This window comes from Hydractinia symbiolongicarpus, chromosome 3 (assembly GCF_029227915.1).
Source record: "Hydractinia symbiolongicarpus strain clone_291-10 chromosome 3, HSymV2.1, whole genome shotgun sequence".
Taxonomy (NCBI): Eukaryota; Metazoa; Cnidaria; class Hydrozoa; order Anthoathecata; family Hydractiniidae; genus Hydractinia; species Hydractinia symbiolongicarpus.
The window spans coordinates 12,248,639-12,274,168 of NC_079877.1; the positions used below are offsets into that span (position 1 = coordinate 12,248,639).

Here is a 25,530-nt window from a genome sequence, read left to right on the forward strand (position 1 = left end):
TTAGTACAGTTAAAGAAAAGAGTTGAAGAGGCGTAATACCATCTTCCAAAACAACTTTATCGCAATTCGCCCATCATTACCCCTCAAGCTAAACCGATTACTCAACCATTTTGTTTGCAGAAGAAGTCTTCAGGAAAATATTAAAAGATGTAGCTACCTAGCTAACTGTATTTAGCATAAGAATTATTGCTTAAGAATATTGTTGTAGCCAAACTGCATTTTTACAATCTCACTTTTTAGCCAAATATATGAGCTAGCTAAATGGCTACATCCTGAACATAAAAAATGTTGGATCGGATAAAAAGCTCCTATACCAAACAGAATGGTAAAAAGTAAGGCTGTAGCTAGCTAGCTAGCCTTCACAATCTTTGTTCCTATAGCCCAAAATCCTAAAACTGGTGAATCTGCACGTAGCTAAAAAACAGGACAATATATTTATCTTAACATTGAAAACAAACAGAAAACAAATATTCAAAAAATATAAAGATTTTAGAAGATGAAAATGAAGAAAATAAAATTAATTGAGCGCCTATTGTATGCTTGATGCTGTACCTAAATCTAGTCCCTTTTCTTGATGCTTTGGTTGTCGCTGTCCTCCGAGACTTGCAAGAAATGTTTAAACTAACTTTATTTTCCCTAGACATGTGTCTTAATTTGGGGAAGCACCAACGTCTGAATTTCCCTAACCCAAATTTTCAAGGGCCTTTTAAGTTAGCGTACTAACAACTGACAACTAGTTTCAAATTTTCTACTATTTTTCCGTGATTTGAACGTGTGAACAAACCGGACAAACGTTTCTACTGTCAGGAATATCACGAATACTGTAACCATAAAACCAGGTATAATTATTAATAAACCACTTAAGATGTTTAGTGTACAAAGCATGTATAATGTATGCTGAAATTAATAAGTTTGTTTTGACATATTTTCTGTTCCAATTTCTGAATACTCATTGACTGTTGTTGGTGATAAATCGGCATAAACAATTTCCTCTCTTGCTTCCAATTGAAGACCTGTATAATAAGATTACTTTCCGGATTTTTCGAGGCCAAACTAAAAGCATTAATTACATTTCAAACTGTGATGTCAAACGAAGATAAGAAATAATTTTCAAAGTAGACATTACATGTTACACTAATTACTGCTTCTCCTGTAATCATTTCATTCGCACCATTAGCATTGAAAATAATCTTTGTTCCACAATCTTTACGAGTAAGAGAGCTGCGAGTTCTATAAATATATCGATAGCGCCTTGTAAAAGTTTCCATGTATCGAATGTCGGTAGAATATGAATACCCTAGTTCGTTCTCCATTTTCCAAGTCAAAATAGGTTTTGGATTTCCACAAACCTCGCTTAGGAAAGATAATTCTTTTCCTTCATTTACAATGTAACTTGACTTTAGAGAGATCCCACATACGTCAGGTCCACCTAAATTAACAAGTGAAACAAAGCACAAGCTTCCACCAAATACACATGTATCAAGTTTTACTTAATTCTGTTTTGCTTAGTTATAAAGAATTAAGCATAAAGTCGTTCTTATTAATTTCCCCCGGCAAAGGCAGAATCTTCAAAATCGGCTTGGGAGATAGAAAGATAGGTAGAGACAGCCCAGATGCTTCAAAGTTGATGGTATGCAGGCTATTGGAAGAGTTACTGGCCGAGTTGCTAGCTGATTTTCTAGAAAAGTTTTTCTGCTGTTACTATATAGGCTAATCGCTAAGTTGATTTTTTCTTGCTGTTTTCTGTTTACCCAGCATTCATTTTTTCATTTTTTTGGTTAAAGTATATAGTATATATGTAAAAATGTCTCTAAAGAGTTAAGGCGTGACTCAAAAAATTTGTTAACGTCCTTTTGAGCGACTAAAATAGGTTCGCTCGATCAGAAAAAAAAGGTGCATATTTTCCAAAATGTTCGATCATCCACTCAACTACCTGACCCTTTCTTCGTCTACTCTCTTCACGCCGGCCTTAATTCCGCCCTTGGGAAAATTGGTGTAATACCCATCACCGTGCAAAAATTAACGCTGCTTACGACTGGCATAAAAAGCCCCCTTTTATTATGTGAGAGAGGTAAGGCGTAAAAATAAGTAGAAACCATTTTCACTTTCCTTTTACTTTTTTCATCGAAACAAAAAATAAATTGCACGTGCGCATTAATATAATTTAAGCTTTAGAACTTTAGAAATGAGTTTCTTATAAAAAAATATAAGTAACCTCCTCAAATTCTCTTTTTCTACATGTTTTGTATACTGCACTAACACCTTTGTGTTGCAAACACAACCAATTAGTTTTTGGAAGGTGCAATAACTAAAGCATTGTCTTATACAGAGACAGTAATTGAATAGCCATATGTCATTAATTCAGTTTGTAATGAAATTGTATTTTTGCGCCTCATTATCCAAATATTCTCTTTTTCAGATCAGACGTTATCAAAACATCGACAATAAGCATTTTAAAAAAATATTGAGCGATAGAGTAAATTTTTGAACGCCTAGATACTGAAACATTCCAATGCTAATTGCTAAACAAATGAAATATTGAACTATATACTTAGTGATTTCAGAAGTTCTTATACTCAAATCGGCAATTTTACATAACAAGTCTATCATCCAGAATTTCGAAGGTATTGAGTTAAAAAATTTATTTTTTAAAAAAAATATTACTCTCTACAAAATCTGTAATTTTGATGTTTTATTTATTCAGTTGTATTGTTTATACACTTTTTTATAACAGTCAGAAAATTTGGCTATTAGCTTTTTACTTGTTAAGCCTGGAATTTTACAGTATATTACAAATTTTTGACACCTGAATTCTACCAATTGATTCTGTGAAAATGTCTGCATTCAAAAATATCTCCCTTCTTTTTTTTGAGAGAAAAAGAGAAAATCCATAAATTGTTTTTATTTCACGGTTATTGTTCAATAATTTTTAGCCTTATTGTTGTTCTTATAAAATTGTTGTCATAGAGAAAAGAAGTGTATGTAATTTAAGTTAGCTATGATTTAAAGTTACAATAACAATGGAGAATTGAATTTTTGAAATTTAGAATATTTGACGATTTTTTCCACCCATATTACTTCTGAGATTAAGGCTAATGGCGGAAATCTTCAAGCCGCAGTCCTTCTTTTGTTTTGTTCTTATTTCTCGGCAAAACCTGAGTTCGTGTTTTTATTAAATTGCTCTGCTGAAAAAAGCATGTAAATAATATTATAGTTAATTTAATGTGATACGTGTAAGTAGTATGGGGAAAAGAATAAATATTCTCGCACCACAAAGAGGTTGTCAGAACGCGAAGAAGAGTTCTGGGAACGTGATTTGACTCAAATGTTGTTTTAAATATTTTTTCTGTAATTTACTCACAGTTACCTGGTATTTAGCAATTATATACGTGTATCATAGCTTGGGTCAAGATTTAAAGCATTACTTATTGTTGTTGCCATTATTATTAGGCTACTTTCATCTGCCTTTGACAGGCAAGGTGGATGCTTTTGTTCTCATAAATAATATAGCCGCAACAGTATGTCTGTTTTGTCAATAATGGACGCCGGTTTATTTACGTTTTCCAATCATGCGATGAAAGTAAAGATAAGTAGGATTTTCTTTCCTGAATAAAATCAAATGTGTAAATTAAGGCATTTTTATTTGCAAGATTTTAGAGTAAACAGCAGTAGATTGCTTATATACAAACATTTTACTGAGAAAGAATAATTTTGATGTGCATTTTGTGTTTGTTCGGGCAGGAAGAGAGGTTTTAAAAGAGCAGAGGCTTTAGAATGAAGCTCTACTGTTAAGGAAAGATTTGAATATTATTAAGCAAGGCAAACTCTAGATAAGCAAACACTCTTGCTCTAACGGTTGTCTACACTCTTTTCTTCTTCCGGACTGGCAACATTTCTTTATCGCTTGATCATAAAATTTATTAGGGTTTAGGAAAAGTTTACTAGGGAAATCTTAGGTATTAAAAGTAACAATATACAAGGTGAAGCTAAAAAGTAGAAATGGTGCCACTATAAACCCTATACAATAAATTTAGTAGAAATAAAGTTTTTAATTTGAAATCGTTTTGGGGTGCTTTCTGAGCAATCTGTTGAAAGGAGGACAAAATATATTTATATATTTAATCTAAATCTTGTGTGGTGGGCACGGTGGTATGGTTGATGAGAAAACATCCTCGCTTTTATCTCCACGTTGATTCTTGTATATCCCTCTGATGTTGACAGATGTGGTTCTTAGTATTACTTGGGAACAGTTTTTAAAAGTATTACCAGTTACTTCAAACGTATTTGCAGTATTAAAAGTGAGTTGATATGTTACTTTACAATTTCCAGTATCCTCTGTTTTCCAATTCACATGGACACAATTATCTTGATGGTAATATGCTATGGCAGTTGCAACTGCTGGTGTAACTAAAAAAATATACATTATCTAACAGGTAGTGATAGTGTTTAAAAACTTTAATATATCGTACACACGTTTGTTATATTAAAACATTAGTTTTTATTTACACGTAAATAATATACAGCATAATGGCAAAACAGTCACTCACAATTGATGTTGATCATCGTTTGTCCAATTACTTTACCATTGCTGCCAAAGGCACGAAAATCTACTATGTGACCGCATTTTGTTCTAGTTAATGCTTTTGTTGTAAATGTGTTTCGGTAAGTTTTTGTCATATTTTCTATCAAAACATAACTTTCGGTTGGCATATATGTACTGTCGCTTGACATTTTCCACTGAACATTTGGTTGAGGATTACCACAAACATCTTGTTGTAAAGTCAGTGCTTTTCCTTCAATCACATTGTAGCTTTTAGATATATTTGCACCACAAAAAATAGGACCACCTACAACAAGTACGCACAGGTTTACGCCATGCACATACTTACAAAATGTCGCGATGTTAGTCCGCATTAAAACCCTTTACACGCTACAGTTAACACGCATTACCATTAACTGAAAATACATGGAAGCTAATAATACCACTACAGGTTTTATGGATGCAATAACTTGATAAAGTACAATTTTTGAAAGTCGCACTGAAGGAGGAAAAGTCGGGAAGTATTTTTTCTGATGTTTTAATACTTCTTACACAACATGCCAGGCATCAAAATCATGGATAAATGGGTACAAGAACAAGTCAATAAACTGTCAATGATAACAAATGTTTTTAACTAACCTTTAACATTCGTGATAGTTGCAGTATCATTTTCACGAGTTACACCTGACGCCATGCTGAATACAGCTAATAATGTAAAAGACTTTACTTCATTGTATCGGATTTTTTTGATGAACATTTTATATATACCATTTAAAAAGCTTGCTGATAATCGACCACCAAATTCTCTTTTACCAGCCTCGGTTACTGTTCCAGACTTGTCATCTATTACTACCACACCAGCTTCATACAATTGGACACCAAATAAAGTTTCTTTTGGCTGATTAGATTCCACTCTCCAACTTAATTCTGCAGTTGTGTTAACAAGTGTTTCTTTATTTCTTGTAATAGCTTCAACTGACCCAGACATTGCTATAAAAATTAAAAATTACAATTAGTTCTGTTAATTTAATTATCAAATCTAGTCAAGTGCTGTGGTCTAGATGCAATGTTTTAATGCGCATGCAATGAAATTTTGCATAAAACGGCATATCTTAATATACATAGCCCCAGATAAAGTTGCATAATTATTTTGAGTGTTCTGCCGTCAAAGAACATTCTTTTTCTCTAAAGTTGAATTTTTTTTTTAATTTAAGTACGGTTGCATCAGTTCAAAACTTATTTCTTAAACATTAAAAATGTCCTGAACGAAGATATATTATACCACATAACTTAGACATTGTGAACATATCTTGTCTTGAATAATCTGACACGTGTATATGCTGACTTTAAATTAACATATTTTATTAGATTAGTCATAAGTCAGTGCAGTGCTAGTAAAACATGTCTGAAGCTACCGTCGTATAAAATATTTCGGTTATAAAAGCAATATAAAAATGACAACTATTTCATTGATTCATTGATTTACATTGATTTACTTACCTGTCTTCAACATTACCAAAAGTGTTAAACAAATATAAAGGTACTTCTTTTTTACACCATCTAAGGCTGTCATTTTGTCAGATGATGTCAAAGTTCTTTCTCACTTTAACAATTGCGTTTATTTATTGTATCGTAATTTAACCATAATTGCTTACGATTGTAATAAAGAAAGAAAAAGTGAAATTTCATTTTAAATGCTTTCTATAATGAAACGTTTTTATTTCAGATAACATTTTTCAATCAAACTATAGGGTTTAGGGAGCTGGGAAACTAAGAAACACCATAAGAGGAAAAAATTTGCATTTTATATACATTACAGTTAATAAAGAAAAACTTGTTAGATTGCAATATTTGAGAACATGCGTAAGAATAATATTTGTAACTAGCCGGAAGACCCGGCGTCTAAACGGCTGGTGAAACCACAAGTAACTGTTGTTAAACACCCTGAGAAGCGCTTATAGAAAACCGCAAACTGTGCGACACCGTCAGGTGGAGTGCTTTAGTACAGGTATGCAGTATGTCGTGAATCGAGTTAAGCGCAATGAACATTATAGTGCTTCTGGTGTAATATATTTTTCAAAATACAACTCTACTGAATCTCTCGTCGAAAAATTTTCCTGAAACTAAAGGTTTAATAAAAACACAGATTAAAATTCGTTGTTACCACGTCATAGCAAAAACAGCTGACCAACCTTTTTTAATTTTCGGAGAATGTTTCCGGTAAAAGTTCAAAAAACATGTACAGGTAAAAGATGTCACACATGTATATAGACGTAACACCATTTTTAAAAAACTTTATCGCAGCATAAACGAAGCCGGTTAAAAACGGGGTCTGCCAGGATCCCAAATAATGCTGCGGGGCCACGGGAATTTCTGCGGGTCTCGATACTTGCGAAGCCATGTTGCTGAGAGACAGACAGACGGATCCTTTTTGAGAAAACAAAAAATTATCAGTATATGCATTGGTAATTTCCTTTCAAAGTAGCTCAAATAGCTGGAATTTAGAAAAGGAAAATTATTGTCCAATTGAAATGCGTAAAAATAGCCAGTGGTGGAATTTTGTGAAAACAAATCACAGGGTTTGCGCAATATTGCGACAGGTCTACCTCAGAACCTCTTAAAGCGGACTCCTGCTTATCATGCACTTTTTTAAAAAGACAACTTTTTCTTTTACTTTTTTGAGTTAGGATATATCATTAAATCACGAAAAGGTGAAAAATAATAACATTTAAAAAAAATCCATAATGGCGACCGTACAGTGACCGATAAGATTCAATTTTGAACAAAACCGATGGGGTGATAATACAGGAACTGAGGATGATATAGACTTAAAAATTGGTAGGGATTTCCTTTTTTGTCGAGCTGGTACTGGCACCAAGAATCTTTCGATATCGGACATGAGTCGAGGTAGCCAGCAACATGATACACGCTTTTATTATAGCTTTCAGATTTCCCACGTTCTGACGAAGACCAATTCCAAAGTAAATTCGCGATTTGTCTATCTTTGCATCCGTTAATCTTCCTCTCCCCCCTAAGTCGTCAACATTTTTTTAATTTTTCGTAGTCTGCAGCCGATACTTTTTTGATAGTGACCTATATCTTCACGTTTAACCATTTCCTTCCTGTCATTTTTATAAATATCTTTCACTGCAGGGTAAGCCTTACTATCGCCATCTCCATAAAAGGATGTGTAGTAAAGTCCATATTGATCTTCCAAATATTGTTTCGGTTGAAGATTCTCCGTAATTCAAATTACACACATGTGACGCCTTCCTTATCACGTATTTCATAGGGTCCAGTTTAGCTATTTTTTGCATGCTGGTGCAATCTTTACAATTCTTTGAAAAAATAGAAGTATCAAGTTCTTTTCGGAACCTATGGAAATAGTAGTAATAACACCAAGTGTTGATTAAAATCCTTGACGCTGCCTAGCTCCGTCAACTGATACACCAACGTCGGCAGTTTTTTTCCCTTTGCCTTAGTCAACAGCTGCTTCAGGAATACTTTTCTCCGTTATTTCTTTGAAACCTAATTTGATTCTCCTGGTTGTATGATCATATCCATCTTTCGAGAATGGTGAAGGTATGTCAAGAAAACCACACAGCGTTTTTAAACCGGAATATCCGACTCCAATAGTACCCACAAGTACCGACAAAATGCTAGACAATAATGACATTTCCAAGAGCTTAACCCAGATATGGATGTACCCTTTTGTATTTCAAAGGTTTTAATCTCTTTAACCTTTTATAAAGGAGTAGTATTAACTGTTTTTGCGACTGGAACATGTTCAACAATCATGTCAATATCTTGATTTGGAAGTGCTACTTGAGTAATGTTGTCCTCAGTGTAAGAGACTAAAGACAGTTGTACGTTTAATATATGACCAAACGTATCGGCCTGAGTACCGCACAAATTACAGACCATAAACCCAGTTTTATTAAAAGTGCCGTATATGCCGTTCTTGGCGAATAACGTACCTCAGAAAAAGACGTAAGACTGAGGAATAAATTGTTGTTGTTTTTTTTTAATTTTTTTCCTAGTTAAGTGAAATGTAAGGCTGATTACTCATTGTGGGTGGCCTTTCGGAAAAAATGAAGTTCATATTTGGACACTACGACAAATTCTGTGCAAGATAGGTGTATATACAAATTCCTGCTGTAAATGTAAGACCAATATAATGAGATGCCTTATATAAGATGAGATGGCTATATAATGCTGTTGTAGGAAATACTTAATAATCAGTGTGTTTCTGCCTCCTTTGTCTTCAATTTCATTTTCACTGCTATAACTCGGGGTGCCTAAAAGTGCAATTGTGTTAGCAATTCAAGACTTAGAATTGCTATTTGCGTGACCGTTATTGCTATAATTTTGTTACCAATAATTTCTTCGTATCCAACCCTTTCAGAAGGAAGTAAATAAATAAATTAATTGTTAATGCAAATATTGCTTTTAAAAGTTCAAAAATAAATTTAATTAATAGAATCATGTGTCTTTTAACATTACAGGGTGTTTGCAAGCCTCAATAGCACTTGTAGGTGGTAACCAGGAAATATTTTGCCAGGACACTAAGATTTCTTGTAAATGTATTCAAGATTTTGATAAATGTTACTTTGGTTACTAATTTTTTCAGGCAAATGCAAAAGGGGTGTAATAATAGCGTTTTCTCTCTTACTATCAAAAACACGAATTTTTTCATATTTAATCAATTATAATGAATAAAGTGGAATGAAACAGAAGACAATGGAAATGAGACCCTAGGAATGCAGCAACAAAAATTAAAAGTTCTGAGTGGCCGAAAATATGAAGAATAGACAAAAATAATGAAACAAAGTATAGTTTTCAAACTACTTTCTACTTTTAACACTACTTTCAATTTTGTCGTGTAAAAGATTAGTTTCGATCTTTTGTGTGTGTTTTAATTACGTTTTCAAAACAACAACACATCCAAGAAAAAAGCGCTGCTATCATTTTTGTCATCAAAATGAAGTATTGCTTTGATATTTAAATTAAAGGATAGAAAGTTGAGCGGCAGCTAATTTTATTTTTCTCTAAAACACACTTTGAAACCTGACTGTAATTTTAGCATCATTACTTTTAAAATCCTATCGATTATAATTTTCTAAGAATCGTATCGGTCGGGCACTTTTTGTTCCACACATTTAGTGCCTGTTGGATAAAAATGAATTACCAACATGAACAAAATTCCTCACTTAGCTTGTTTCGTTTGAAAAAGAACGTCAATTTTTCTTCAGAACTCTCACAAATTGGGAGAGAAAATATTACAATTGCTTTAGAATATTTTTTCAATACTCGGTGTCTGTTTCATCATTGTCTTCCTAAATCAGCGTAAGGTGTGCACAACCTGGTAAGAAAATAATTCCTGATCTTTTTAGGTTTTTTCTCGTAATTTCTTTTTGGCTCGTAAATTATCCCATTAAACCTTATACCTTCCAAAAATATAGGGTTTTTTCAAGGATTGGTAGCATTTGTAGGTGCAGGAGTTGTTAAACTGGTACTGATTTTTACCTTCTAACCGTATTTGTATCTGTATGAAACACAGCGTAGTATGTATCAGTTGTAATAAAAATATTCCTCCTTCGAATTGTAAATGATAGTTAACCGCACAGTTGCCAGTTGCTTCACGTGTCCATATACCATTTATACAATCATTGTCTCTGTAGAATATTGCATTTTGTATTTTTCGAGGCGAAACTAAAATTTAAAAAAAATTAAACACCTTTATAATCAATGCCAGGGAAAAAAATTAAGTAGTCATTACAGGTTACGTAAGTCAGTGTCTCTCCTTTAATAATTCCATTGGCACCAGTAGCATTGATAACAAGTTTTGTTCCTCAATCTTCACGTGTTATAAGGCGTGTTTTATAACCATATCTATATCGAATGGTTGAGATATTTACATCCGCAACGTTGGTAGATTTTGAATACCCTCTTTCTGTTTCTAATTTTCAAGTTAAACAGATTTTGGATTTCCACACATTTCGCTTGAGACTGATAATTTATTTTCTTCGTTTACAATGTAACTTCAGTTTTGTGAAATACCACAAATATTAGTACCACCTAAGAAAGCAAACAAAAACTTTTTTCAGTTGTTTATGTGCTAAATTTGGTAGTAATCTGGGATGTCAGCCTCAAGGTAGCCATTTTTTTTCTCTGGCAAGATTTTGGAAGTATAAGTTAAGTATTTAGTAAAAACAAGTCCTTAGTAACAATAGATCAATTCCAGCGGGCACATGACGTCGTGCATATGACCGGTGACATTTTTATATGGCCCATTTTAGCCCTTAAAATAAACAAATTTCCTATTCAAATATATGTTGTACCTGAAAATGGGATAGAAAATAACAATTTATTTCTACATATGTCATCTTACAAAACTATCGTATTCCTAAGAGTAAATCATAAACCTTTATCGCCTTTGTGAAATGCTATTTTTTGATTGGGCTTAAAAAGGACGTAAGAGTTGCGCAAGATCTAGTAATAAAAATATTTTTAGGGGAACATGTCGGTAATTTTCATCATCATAATCAGAAGAAGTCGATTTTGTTTCAGTTTTGCTGCCTACCAAAAAAGGCGTTTTTAGTCACATAACTTTACCTTCTTCACTGCTTTGTTTCAAATATTTCTAACATTATATAAAAAACTGTTACTGCAAATAGGGCCTTTTTACCAATATCATGCATCTCCTATCTCCAGTTATATATTTTAACCACTTTGTTATGAATTTACCCTTTCTTCTCGTTAGGTTTAGGAGACCTTCCTAAGTTTTTACTGTAAAGGTAGGCAGTTGACTCGCCATCTGACCTTTTATGTTTTTATGTTATTAAAAATATTTTTAAGTTCTTGCCAGACATTCTTACATGTTTATGTTCCTCAATGGCTTATTTGTGACACGGCAGCAAATACTTTTTAGAATCTCATAACTTAAGTAAGAATTTGTGATTCCGAATTTGTGTCAATAAAAAAACAAGTCTCTGTTACGGAGTTTCATACCGCGCAGGTCTGGGCACTAGCGAAGTGGCTTGTAGGGACAAATTTTTGGCTTGTTTTCTTTTGTCTCGATAGCCCAAATAATTTTCATGGTCAGTTTTTCACAACTATTGCGGTTAGTGCTGCAAAAAGAGGCAGAAATGCAAAATCCTACCTGATGTTTCTTCTACTACTTTTTTGCTTGTAACTGACGTTTTACCTTTAAATAACATGTTTAAAGGGTGTTGCTAGCCCTCATGGGGTATATTGACATGGGTAAGATGTTGGAATCGAAGAAAACTTAAATTACTGACTTTTAAAAAGGAGACAAGAAAAGACATTGTTGATGTTGGTTTTAGCAGCTAGCTAGCTGTATTAAGATACATATACCATACATTTTGTGTTGTGAGGAATAAAGTAATGTTAAAAAAGAAACACTCTTCTATTATTATCAGTGCACTTTGGCAAGAAGAAATAAAAATTACAACTAGCTAGAAAGACATGTAGGACATTTTTCTACAGTAAGCTATGCTATAGCTATGGATCTCCAAGTTTGACATGGATTAACGTGGTAGAGCATTAAATAAAGGATTTATTTGCAAAGTATAGCTAACTAGCTATATGAATAAGAGCACAGATGAAATTGCTTGAAAATAAAATACACACTTCAATAATATAAATAAATGGTTTTGACTTTTTGTTAGAAATTATTATTATATTATATTACATAACTTGTGATGTAACTAGCTACCAAAAATAAGGTTTCTTTCTGTTTTGACTGCCAACTTTTCATAATGAGTGTATCCACAATTTGAAACAATGAATAACCAAGTTTAGGTCTTGAACTTTCATAATATACACTCTTATGTCAGTACTGAGTATCCTTCCTTTAAATAATTGTAAAATCAATATATCGCACCAGTTTAAAAGTAAAAATACAAAGGAAAAAGTGACTAGCAAATGCCTTACGCTCTGCGGGAGATTTAAAAATTTGTCCCTACAAGCGCTTCGCTCGTGCCCAGACCTGCGCGGTATGAAACTCCGTAATAATAATAGCCGTATTCTGGTCTAAATGGTTGCGCGCAGCTTTTTTCGGAAAAGTAGAGCAGGGCTCGATTTTTACGGACCTCCGTTTTCCGGTTGGACGTAGCATAATTTCGGAATATTTTTGGGATCACGCCAGAATCGGAAAAACAACGGAAACATGTTTAGAGGCCATTTTTGGTTTGGAAGTGATGTTAGGAGGTTTGTATTTCTTCTTTCAGTATTTCTCTCTTACTTTGTATCTATAGGAATATTTATTTTCTGTGTGTTTTCACATGTTAGGGTGAATATTTCATCACGTTTTCTAGCCATGTATGAATCTAAAACAAATCAACTTTAAGTTTTTAGCAAGCTAAAAACGTAGATTTTAAGACAGCATCTTGCTTTAAAGGCAGCTAGCTATAGCAACCTTATTTATTTCTATTCTTTTAAAGTTTTTATTTAGTTTGGACTATTGCTATTTATTTTTATGTTGAAGTTGGGTCTACCTAGCTACCTCTGACTAAAAGGTGAAAGTATCCAATTGTAGTTTTTACCTAACTACAACAAAATTCTTATGCTAAATGCAGTTAGGTAGCTTTACCTTTTATTAGTGTCATGACTTTATTCTGCAAAGTTAAATAGCCGAGTGATTCTTTTAACTAGACGGGTAACGACAAACTGTTTCTTGTGTTTTTATTTAAGCCGAAGTTGCAATAAACTTTTTTGAAAAAGGTTCTATGCTTATAAGGGTATTATTCATATACGCCTGTGCAACACAATTGAACTGTACTAAGCGCTCAGCCTAGTGTCACGATTAATTATTATTGACTTTTAATGACTTATGCCGCAAAATTAAATAATAATAACCGATTGTTTTTGCTATAACAAAGTTGCAACGGTTTGTAAACTCTGTTTCTATTTTAGCTATCATTGCATGAAAGTAATTGTTTGAAAAGTATCTTACAGTCGCAACACTGTAACAGTGTATGCGCTTCTCTTGATATACGACACACTGCATGCCTGTACTAAAGCGCTCAACGTGATTGTGTGACACAGTTTACGGCTCAATGGCGGGTCAAACCTTGACTTGTGGCTTACCCCGTGGATTTTTCCACGAGTTAAGGACTATTTTAAATATTTCTCTGTGCAATAGCAACATTGAGTTTAATTTTTGAACACATCACACTTTCAATTATGTCGATTAAATGACTAATTCGACAGCTTTCCATAATAATGACGGTGCTTCTTGACAAAATTTATTGGGAACTGTGCAAGTCTTTTGAATAAAATGGAAACACTAACAGCAATACATACCATGTTTATAAAATTACCATACATATATTTCGTGTATACAGATAAACGCTCCGTGTGCAGGATTTCTTCATTGCGAGTCATGTTTTTACAATTTGTGGGAAAAAATTTATACATCATTTCGGAAAAAATTGGATTTATAGTCATCAATTATGCCTTACAACATTTATTTGCTGTAGTACGAATTTATAATTAAATTTTAGACATATAGCTGTATTATTGACAAGTTCCAAGCTTCGAACAACTACACAGTAGAACTGCTGATATAAACAATTCATTGTAGCAATTTTTTCACTTAATAACTTACTATAGGTTGGCAAGTATAATTCAATTTGGACAAGTCTATCAAAATTTAAGAAGAGGAGCGCGGCGATATTTAACCATCTGTCATGATATGCTCGAAAAACACTGGATAGAGCAAGTTAGGGCCTTGGTACTTTCGGTGGTTTGTAGCTTTCTAACACAGACTGAATCCAATAGCATTGCATCTTTTGCATTTGCTTTTTAATGATTTCATGAAGATATTTTGCACTAAACAAAGAAAATGGCGATAGACATATTGAGAACACATTCAGCAGAAATATAACATTTAATCGAAAAGTTCCCTTTTTTAATTAATCCTTGCTATTAAGTGTTTGACATGGTATTTAACTTGATTTTACCTATCACATTGGTAATTACTTTATTCTTAATTTTAGTAAAAAAGCAATAGAATAAGTAATCAATTTTAACCTCATTTCCCCCATCCTCATTTGCCCAATCCTTTCCGGGGTTTTCAATAACTTATTTTTACTTGATTGCGGGGTTGTTGACTATTACTTAAAACAACCCCTTAAATTGTCGTTAGGATAGTTAGATCGTTAGGATTAAGTTGAAACTTAGAATGCAATTTTATTTCATTAATCCGAATTTATAAGCAATTTTTGGCATGTTTTTATGCAAACTATGTAATCAACGTAGAAAGTGTTGCGGAGAGGTTACCAAGCCAAAGCCATTAAGCACGGCAAGGAAAGGAAAGGGCACGGCAAAGGCAGGTAGGAAACAGGAAGGGGAATCAGCAAGGCAGGAGTAGGCAAGGCATGGGAGGCACAGGCAAGGGCATAGTAGTCAGGCACCGAAAAAAGCATAGGAACGGTAGGCAAAGGCAGGGTAAGTGCTGGTAAGGGAACACTAAGGCAGGGGCACACTAATAGAAAATCTCCCCCCTACAACTTAAAGATTACGTATACTCAATATATCTACGATGTGTATCGTATTAGTGAAGGAGTATACAAAGTGTGAGGTGTAAATTTTGCAAAGTCAATAGCTCAAAAAAGGGTCTTAAATTTGTACTATTTGTACTATTTGCCGAATATGTAGCTATAGCTATGTTCTTTGCCAACTTTTGTAAACGTTTTGGTTCTTATTTTTTTTATGTATAACTTGCCAGGGCCAACAAGTTTTGTGCACAATTGTAGCTAGAACAAGCTATGTGATGGGACATTCTTACAGATTAGAATTATCTCACTCTATGTGTAGTATATGTAAAGCTAGCTAGTTATAGCTAGAAACTCTATTCTTTGTAGCAAGTTTAACACTAGCCATTAGGGTACTGTTTGACCTTTTTTATGCTATTAGCTATCTAACTCTTCAATTCAAGTAGCTAGGTAGCTATTTAAGTTCTATTACTATTCCAGCTCAGTCAGTCGTTTTATGCTAGCTAGCCTTAGGTGTGAGTAAGAATAAGAAAAATGCATTGTCATCATGCGCACCACGTTTTAAAATAATTAATTTTTCTGATTATGAGTTTGGGTTTGTTATAAAAACTGTTCCTTGAATATTTCTGATTGAAATATTGCGGTAGATATACAATATATGGAAATGATGTAAGTTAATAACTGTTGATTTGTAATATTTCGTATAAATTTTGGAAGATTTCGCTTTTTGCGTAACGGTTGTTTGATGCATTTGATTTTGTTGGACACTTTACATTTTTATTTTATTTTTATTTTTATTCGTTGCACCTGCTTATATTTTCAAATATTTTGGTTTAAACAGGTATAAATATAAAGTAATATAGACTGTGAGCTCCCTCGATCCCAGGGACTTTTGCGTTTTTGCCGTCCCGTTATAAAAGAAAGACAAAAAGCAGAGGTTGGATTGTAAGTTTCAAAACTTCATATTTCTGTATTGTATGTTTTTGTGTGGTATCTCTTACATGCATTTAATGAGTAATCCAGTGGATTTTTCCACAGGAGTACGGCTAGCCTATTTTATACAACATAAGAAGCTCCTAGTTGGAAAATTGTCTCATGAACAATCAAAAACTTACACCTAAACAAACCCGACAAAATCGACTTTATTCTTCTAAATTAGAGACAATCTTGGACAAAATATGAACGAAATTTTTAATTTTTCTGTTACAGTCATTTCTATTTCTTTTTTTGCGTCCTTTTAAGATTTAAACTCCGCTTTAATACGACATTAAGCAAATAATGGTTAAAAATGCAAAACCTGTTACAACGCCGATATCAAGATTGTCCATTTTTATAAAATAAAGATAACATTATAATAACAATATTATGACCATAGTTATATTCCTTTAGAATCATTTTCACTCTGATGATTTTTTAAGTGAATTACGAAAATTATTGAAAATAGATAGACAGGATAACCAGCGTCTTTCTTTAGAAGGAAAATAGAACTGTTCTTTTATAAAAAGAAATTAAATCAAGAACACAGTGGGTTACATTTTTTATCTATTTCTGTACAAAAAATGAATATCTCATAATAAATATCTTATCTACGTCTCAGCAGAGTTTAATTTAAGGAATTTGCAACTTTCACCTACATTTGCAAAAAATTTAATTTTTGAGTTCTTTCGTTTTTCTTATAACTTCTTAACAAAACCACTTTACAGGTTTGAATTTTGAGTATTTCGTTGTACACATCAAAATTTCCTCTTTAGGCGGATTTGAGCAAATTCCAAACAAAAGGATTATGCGAAAGAAAAGTGCAAAAACATGTATTTGTAAAAAGTCTGAAAATAATTAATTAGCGTAAAAACTACTTTGCTAATTATCTGAAATAGATCGAATGGAGTTTACTCCACATAATATGCAGCAACAATACATTTCAAAATAATCAGACTGTAATAACCACATAATAACCATATAACCTTTCAGGTTTATTTTTACTTTTAATAAAGTAAATTGCTTATTTAAATTTTTTAATTGCTTAATCAAAACCAATAAAAAAATTTAAGGACAGGGTAAACAGAATGGGAATGTTCTTCCAGTGGCTTATTTTTGTCTCGAATTGTTCTCTGTTCCAACTTCTGCATACTCATTGACAGGTGTTGGTGATAAATTCGCATAAACAGTTTCCTCTCTTGCTTCCAACTGAAGGCCGGTATAATGAGATACCGCGTTAGGAAATACTTCATAATCTTGGGCATCTTTATTTTCGTCATCTTTCTTTACGCTTTCTTTATTTCTGCAATTAGTCTGAGAGCCTAGACAAATACGTGTGCGCGTAATTTCGTTATTTATACTACTACAAGGGTCTTACTGTAATAATAGCAAATATTTTCACCTCTAAGCTTCACAAATCCATAAATACATATATTTGCTACTTGGGTGACAACCAGCGTTATAATTATTGTTACCAATAACTTCTTCGTACCCAACATTTTCACTAAGACATGTATTTATGGTTGAAATTCACATGTTACAAGATTCCCTGATTTAATTTTAAATTTTTTATTTTGATTGAAGAAGACACATATACCTTCAAACGATGTAGGCTGTTTGCAAGCATCGGTGACTTTTGTAGATGGTGTTGGAGTTGTTAAACTGATATTCACTTTTGCTTTCTGGCCATAATTGTTTTTATATGAAGCCCAAATAACTACACTGGAAACATTAAATATGTTGCATACAGCGTAATGTGTGTCGCTTGTATTTAAAATATCACTTCTTTCTGCAAATTGCAAATGGTAATTAAGCGCACAATTGCCAGTTGCCTCACTGGTCCATGTACCATTAATACAATTATTATCTTTGTAAAACTTCACCTTTCGGATTCTTTGAGGCGAAACTAAAAGCATTAATTAGATTTTAAACTGTACAAGTCAAACGAAGAAGAAGAAGAAACAATTTTCAAAGTAGACATTACATGTTACACTAATTACTGCTTCTCCTGTAATCATTTTATTCGCACCAGTAGCATTGAAAATAATCTTTGTTCCACAATCTTTACGAGTGATGTGGCTGCGAGTTTTATAAACATATTGATAGCGCATTGTAGATTTATCCATGTATCGAATGTCAGCGGAATATGAATACTCTAGTTCGTTCTCCATTTTCCATGTCAAAATAGGTTTTGGATTTCCACAAACTTCGCTTAAGAAAGATAATTTTTTTCCTTCGTTGACAATGTAACTTGACTTTAGAGAAATCCCACATACGTCAGGTCCACCTAAAATAACAAATAAATTGAAGCACAGAGTTTTGGCAAGTACCCAAATATTAGGTTTTATTTAATGCTGTTTTATTTTCATATGGAGATTTAAGGTTAAAGCTGTTCTCACAAAAACCTGAGCTCTGTTCTTATCCAATTTTCTGTTGACAAAAGCGTGTAGATGATATTATAGTTAACTTAATGCAATAACATTTGTGTAGGTGTATGAGGGAATTAATAACTGTTTTCTATACCGTTCCAAGGACTACGTTCTCCCTTCTAACGATTTCGAAAAGCAAAGAGATTGTCTGAATGAGAAAAAGAGAGGTGAGAACTAGATTGAACTAAGAATCTATAATGTATATTTCTTAATCGCTATAATCTCCTATAAGTTGCTCAAAGTTAATTAGTACTTAGCAATCATATACATACATCATAGTTAATTTTACGTATTTCTAACCCCTTGCATTTCTATGAATATCTTGTGACCAGCTGATTAAAGGAACATTTTTTAGGAAGGCATGCGTAAAAGAAACACAGTGAAACAACAGTTATTATAGAGTGTAAATTGAAACTTTTAATGACTTATAAACCGGTTAGCCAGGCGCTACGGAAAAATAGCGACCAAGGTTGTGACGTCATGGACCAAACACAGTGAGGTCCATTCAAACAACCAAGGTAGCCTAATAAAAGCATAGAAATTAAGTCTAAAGTCAAAAAGATTGACATTTGGGTGAAGAATAAAATACATGTCTATATAGAAAACATGTCTTCTGATAATAATAATGTTCAATCAACTGAAGGAAAAGAATTTTTTTCGAACACAGTGAAATGAGTGATTGTATTTGTTATGAAATTAAACGAGCAATTTGTTGAAATTAACGATAAAAAAGCAAAGAAAATGTAGCTAGCTAGATACATCACATTAAACATACTTTTATAAAGAAATAGTTGATGATAATTGGAGAGTGGTGTTAGGTGGATTTTTGTCGCTACAGGAAATAACGGCCGCTCACGTGATCGATATTAGCCAATAAAGACAGCAGATACAAAAAAGACATTACACTGCCAGGTAATCACAGTATTTCTTAAATATATTAAAATTTTACAAAAATATTTTATTTACCAACAAAACTTACTCACAAGCTGAAAATACTATACCAACGTTGACAAAAACAAATTACACTAATTGTAATAAAAGTAAGTTATTTGTTAATGTTTTGTAGACGTAAAGGAGCAACTTCTTAATTTTTATATCATACATTTCAAACCCACAGTACTAGGGACAACCACGCACTTTGTATTAATGTACGCGTTACCAAACAGTGAAATTAGAAAAAAAAATGAAATTTTAAAAAAGCGGAATAATTTAACCCTATTCTGTTCGGGGGAGGGGGGGGGCGGATTATGCCCCACGCTGAGGGTTTATTTTAGTACCTCCTTATTGCCTTGTTATATGGCTTCGATACTGAGCTTCAATATATATCTATTAGACACCTGCGTGATAAATTTTTAGAACCTATACCTTTAAGAGGCTTGGATATTGGCCATTACTCGAAACAACACCAAAAAATCTCAATGAAATCGTGATAATGAAGGAAATATAATAACTCCTGTTAGAATTATCCTTAGAACTTGAAAATTGCAACACATCTTTTTTTCATCAAGAAGAATCATTTAGCATAACTTGGACACGCGACTAATCCGATATTCCGATTTTGTCGGGTTTCACCAGAAAATCACGAAAAACCGGATTTTCGGACAATTTTTTCGCAATTTGCATATTTTGAACATTTTAAACGAGAACTTTTAACTTACCCACAACCTCCTTTAAAACCACTGTTGCATTTTTCGCATGTAAAACTGGTGATTGAAATATAACTTTTAAGTTAAAAGACTTCTGTTCATTGTACTGGATATTCTTAATAGATAGTGCATATATGTCTTTTGATAAGCTTCCAGATAGTCGATTACCAAACATTGCGTTACCAGCAGCTGTTATGGTTGATATAAATTTAATTATTTGAACATTGGGTGATCCAAGAACATACACATTTGCTGTAGATATTTCTTCCCCTACATCAAGGACAATTCTCCAGTACAAATTAAGAGTTTCATTAAATGGAAGTTCTAAATTGGTTTTAACAGCTTCAACTGTGCCACATATCACTAAAAGAAAAAAAATTACGATACTGTTTTTGCATTATATAATCATTAATCTCAATGGAAAGAACATATGACAATAACTTCAAAACCAGCATTTAAATGCATTGAAAATTAAACCCGTAAGAAATAAGCTCATACAAGTTACATGGTAATTGTGAGATAATCTTGATTTGGCTAGATATAGATGTCGCGTTATTGACTTCAACGTCTAGAACATGGGATGGTAAAAAAAGTTAACAGTGCAACAATAACTAATAAATTCTACTATAGTTTCCGCACTCTTCAACAAATTACAAATGAGTTAACTATACCATTTGGTTTTACATACAATTATGTCACCTGAAGTTTCTCTAACGTTTTGACAGAGCTCTTTAAAACAATTTTGCTCCTCTTTATTATAAGATTTGTAGCAAGGGGTTTTCGAAAGAAACATTTCGTTAGATCTAAATATACTTGTCCTTAACGTATTAAAGTGAATTTAGAAAATTTTAAAAATTGAAAAAATCCGTTTTCTTGAAAGAATGATAACATCACTAGAAAAAAAATTACGTCTACATACCATAGTTTTTGTCATATCATAGTTATATGGTAGTTATAGTGGCGAGTTACTGCTATAATAATTGTCATATTAATTTTCCTACTTTACTTAGTTACTTTGCCAAGTTTTATATTTATTGCGTTTGTTCTTCCGTGAATTTGATGAGTATGGTTTACTTACTTTCCCGCCTTAAGAAGGAGAGTCAAAATACCCTCTAACATAGTGTCAACACTTATCCCGAATAGAATCTACACACATTCAATCGATTACAGTAGCTACAATCGTTGCCAAAAGTGTTGAGACACTTTTTGAAATTTGAATTATTTCCATCCTTTCATCGCCGCACCCCCGACACAATGTTGTACTCAGGTTTTTTGAAGACAGAAGTTTGTTGCAATGACTCTCCAACTTGTGTAAAGTTATTGCCTTTTCTGCCACTAATGGTTAGTTTTTGCATTTGTCTCAACTACTTTTGGCAACGATTGTAGGCTTTTGGCAACGATTGTGGTCCAGTATTTATCCATGATGATAGATTATACACTTTATGGGACGTACCGTACGTTATTTTCAGAAATTTAGGGACATCAGCTCTCACCTACTGTTTATTATTTATTTGGGGTCATAATATATGAGGGAGCGGACATTAACTACAAAAACTATAAAAGCGGATTTCTTAGGAAATATTAGAAAAATGTGAAAAATCTTTCTTATAGATAAAAATCAAAGCCTTAAACCATTTTCGAGGACGAGATTGCCTCACATCGACTGAAACTGCAAGTATTTATATTTTTATTTTCCGGTGGATGTAGTTTTGAGCTTTTTGTTTAAAAGTAAAAAAAAAAATCAGAACATAATTTAACTCGTAATTCGTAAATGGACAAACCTTATTCTAATCCAAAGATGCTATAAAGTATCAAAAGACCCACAAACCATATCGATAGGCATTTGGTTGTTACATCCTTTTCTAACAGGAACTTTTTAAACGAACTTTGAACTTACTCACAAAGAATAATATAACGACGATATAATGCTTGGAAACATTATCCATCAATATTGAATAAAAATCTCTAAACTTGATTGATATTTATATGGTATTTAAAAGTTTGATGGAATTGACCATCTATTTGTAGCATATGTTGAAACTGAATGTCACCAGAGTTTAAAAACAATAATTTAATTCCAATAATTTATCTCAGGGGTTCTAATTACCTATTACTACTCACTTTAAATCAACAATTTGGATACCTTTTGCTACGAGGCATGTTCGAAACTCCTTAACAACAAATTCGAAACTCCTTATAAAATTCTAGAAAGGATTATGCTTTTAAAGTTTTGATATGAAATGTTGTCCATCGCTTCCAAACAAAAGTATAAGATACGTAATCGTGAGGAGAATGTTGAAATGCACCAAGTCAGTGAATAAGTTAATGATTGTGGTTTTTTTAATATACGTTTCATTGACTAATAAACAATACTTAGAACTGTAACATCACACTTACCTGGATTTAACTTTACCAAAAGTGTTAAACAAATACAAAGACTCTTCATGTTTACTTCATGCATGACATATATTATGTAGATACACGAAGTACAAATGTGGCTTCGGTGTAATTTAAACTGTTTTGCTTTGCTTGTATAATTCCATCAATTATGTTAACTGTCTGTAGAGCTATTAAGTCATTCCTAATCACCGTTGAAATTAAAAGAAAAAAGGAAAGTGATATTGTTTCTTTTTTTTATTTTTCTTAATAAAATCCTCGTTTGAAAGGGTTACTTTATCCGAAATCATTGCGCTGTGATCGATTTTACCAACAATCAACTTTAAAGTAACTTATAAACTACTGCTTCAATTGGAGTTAAACACAATATTATGCTTCATTTGTCTAGCAGGGAATAAAATTAAAGGGGAAGAAAGACACCTTCAGTCTCTAGAACAGAATGTAATTCAAAATTATTACTTTTGCTTTTCATTTGTTTTCACCAAAAACGAGACCAAATAAATTTAACAGCATGGAAATAACTGACGCGTGACTAATTAGTAACCGCGTGAGGCAAAAATGGGACAAATGTTCTACAGAAAAAAAAACGGCAAACGTAAATAGAAGTTTGTGAAAAACACATGGCCATGTTGTTCCCCAAATTGTAATAATTGCCCTAATTTGTAATACCTGCCCCAATTTGTAATACCTGCCCAAAATTGTAATAACACCTGCCCCAATTTGTAATAAAACCTTGCACCAATTTGTAATACCTGCCCCCATTTGCAATAAAGTTTGCCTTAGTTTGTAATAGTTGCCTCAATTTGTAATAAAACCTGCCCCAGTTTCTAATACCTGCCCCAATTTCTAATACCTGCCCAAAATTGTAATACCTCCCCAAAATTGTAATAACACCTGCCCCAATTTGTAAGACCTGCCCCAATTTGAAATACCTGCACAATTTGTAATACCTGCCCAAATTTTTAATAACACCTTGCCCCAATTTATAATAATAGAGTTGCTCCAATTCGTAATAACATAGAAAATACTATAATTAGTTTCCCGCAGTTTTAGCTAGCCGAATTTATATGACACACTATCTGCCAAGAATTTTTTATTAATGTAGCGCACGTGCTGTCAAGGATATAATAGCCGAAAAAATGGTTGAAAGAACAAACAGAAGTTTCTTTTCTTTTCAAAATATATACAAAAGTAAAAACGTTCGATCAATTTTCTTTTGACCATATAATAAGCAAGATTGCGTACCATCCAAACGTTAAGGCTTGCAACGCCAACGCGGCTTGATTCAATCTTATCAATCTACCTATTTTACATTTCTGTGGCCGGTTGGGGTCGTTCGATAGAATTTGTTTTAATGGAAGTGAAGTATCACTGCATCTTCTATCACTGACATCAATCAAGTGTTTCGCTTTGGCTGTCATTAAAGGTGGTATTTAATTTTCTTTAAATAAATCTTTGGAGCCTTTTCGAAATCATCTTCCTCATGAACCAATCCATTTTCATCGAACACCTCTTTGCTAACATTTCCCTCATCAACCAATCTATTTTCATCGAGCACCTCTCCGCTACCATCTCCCTCATTAACCAATTCGTTTTCATCGAACACCTCTTCGCTCCCATTTCCCTCATCAATAAATTCATTTTCATCGAACACCTCTTTGCTAACAACTCCCTCATCAACCAATCAATTTTCGTCGAACACCTCTTCGCTAGCTTCTCACTCATCAGCCAATCCATTTTCATCAAACACCTCTCTGGAACAATAAAAAAAAACGATTAGATTAGACATCATCCATTCATTTTTTTAAAAAACGCTATTCTATAAAAACAAAAAAAGTGTGCAATCAACAAAAGACACGTCCAAACAACCTTTTTGTACAAATGATGCACGCAAATTAACTGAAGATCTTTGATAAAAAAAATTGTTCATATTATAAAAAGGACAAATTTGGTTTTGAGCTGAAGGGCTTTCCACCTGTTTCATTTTACTTTCAATACTATTCGTCTTTTATAAAAATTAATGCATTAAAAATAATGATTCCATACCTTCCTATTGTCGTATAACGAAACATATCCAGTTTCATCTACCGTGAATCTTCCCTTCGATCTCCAAAATTTCACAACAGAGCTTTTTTCAATCCTTGAGCTATCTTATACAGGCGTGTTAAATCTACCACTTGCAAGTTTGACAATCGCCGCGTATTCTTCGTCACCAAGCGGGTGTATATAATCTTTTTATGATAATGTTAAAGATATCAAGATAGGGAAGAATAAAAGTAACTTCATCGTTAATGTTGTTGTTTACGCCAATCTCATAGCAGAGGATGTGCTAACCTCCTCCCTTTAAAATCCTATAAGCGTATTTGCTACTTGTGTAACTACTAAAGTTGTAATTGTGGCAACCAACCATTTCCTTTTATCCAACCTATTTTCTAGGTATAAAAACAAACCTTTAAATCTTCAGTATCATGATATTTGATTTTTACGCATGCATAAATGTTGTTTCGGCAAGTTCAAGAACAAACTTAAAAACGTGGCACGTACCTTCCAATAATGAAGATGTTTGCATCCATTTTTGGTTTGAGGGAAGGGGTGGGATGGGTAGACTAATATTGATTTTACTCTTTTGGCCCGCTTTATCCTTATATGAAGCCTAAATAAATACCCTATATTGGCGTAGTTATATTAGATAAGTTGCGTACAGCGTAGTCTGTGTTACTTGTGGTAAAAATATCCCTTTCAAATTGCAGATGGTAGCTAAGCGCACAATTCCCGGTTGCTGCACGTGTCCATATACTATTTCTACAATCATTATGTTTGTAGAATGTTACTTTTTAGATTTTGCGTGACAAAACTAAATATATTATATAGATATTAAACTTTTTCAAATAAAAATGCGAAATAAAAAATATTTCTTGTAAGTATTTTTTACATGTTACATCAATTGCCTCTCTTGCGATCATTCCATTCGTCAGGGAAAAGTAGTATGGAAAACAAACAAAAGAGACGAAAGGTACAATAGT

At 33.0% G+C, this 25,530-nt stretch overlaps 2 protein-coding genes across 4 annotated transcripts; both read right to left on the minus strand.

Annotated features, from left to right (window-relative positions):
- Nucleotides 1–819: 819 nt before the first annotated feature.
- LOC130635758 (uncharacterized) lies at nucleotides 820–6,180 on the minus strand. Of its 2 annotated transcripts, none has more exons than XM_057445219.1 (4): nucleotides 6,041–6,180; nucleotides 5,180–5,530; nucleotides 1,127–1,429; nucleotides 820–1,053 (listed from the first exon to the last, which is right to left on the minus strand). In XM_057445219.1, exons 1-4 carry the CDS (start codon nucleotides 6,111–6,113, stop codon nucleotides 950–952), a joined length of 831 nt encoding a protein of 276 aa, XP_057301202.1. In that variant the 5' UTR covers nucleotides 6,114–6,180; the 3' UTR covers nucleotides 820–949. The 2 variants fall into 2 exon arrangements, with proteins under 2 accessions (XP_057301202.1, XP_057301201.1); XM_057445218.1 differs by lacking the exons at nucleotides 820–1,053; nucleotides 1,127–1,429 and adding exons at nucleotides 3,927–4,407; nucleotides 4,548–4,847.
- Nucleotides 6,181–16,811: 10,631 nt separating this feature from the next.
- LOC130635760 (uncharacterized) lies at nucleotides 16,812–24,653 on the minus strand. Of its 2 annotated transcripts, XM_057445221.1 has the most exons (6): nucleotides 22,508–24,652; nucleotides 20,123–20,473; nucleotides 18,020–18,322; nucleotides 17,633–17,941; nucleotides 17,438–17,539; nucleotides 16,813–17,357 (listed from the first exon to the last, which is right to left on the minus strand). In XM_057445221.1, exons 1-6 carry the CDS (start codon nucleotides 22,569–22,571, stop codon nucleotides 17,146–17,148), a joined length of 1,341 nt encoding a protein of 446 aa, XP_057301204.1. In that variant the 5' UTR covers nucleotides 22,572–24,652; the 3' UTR covers nucleotides 16,813–17,145. The 2 variants fall into 2 exon arrangements, with proteins under 2 accessions (XP_057301205.1, XP_057301204.1); XM_057445222.1 differs by lacking the exon at nucleotides 17,438–17,539 and having other exon boundaries at nucleotides 16,812–17,357; nucleotides 22,508–24,653.
- Between the last annotated feature and the right edge of the window lie 877 nt (nucleotides 24,654–25,530).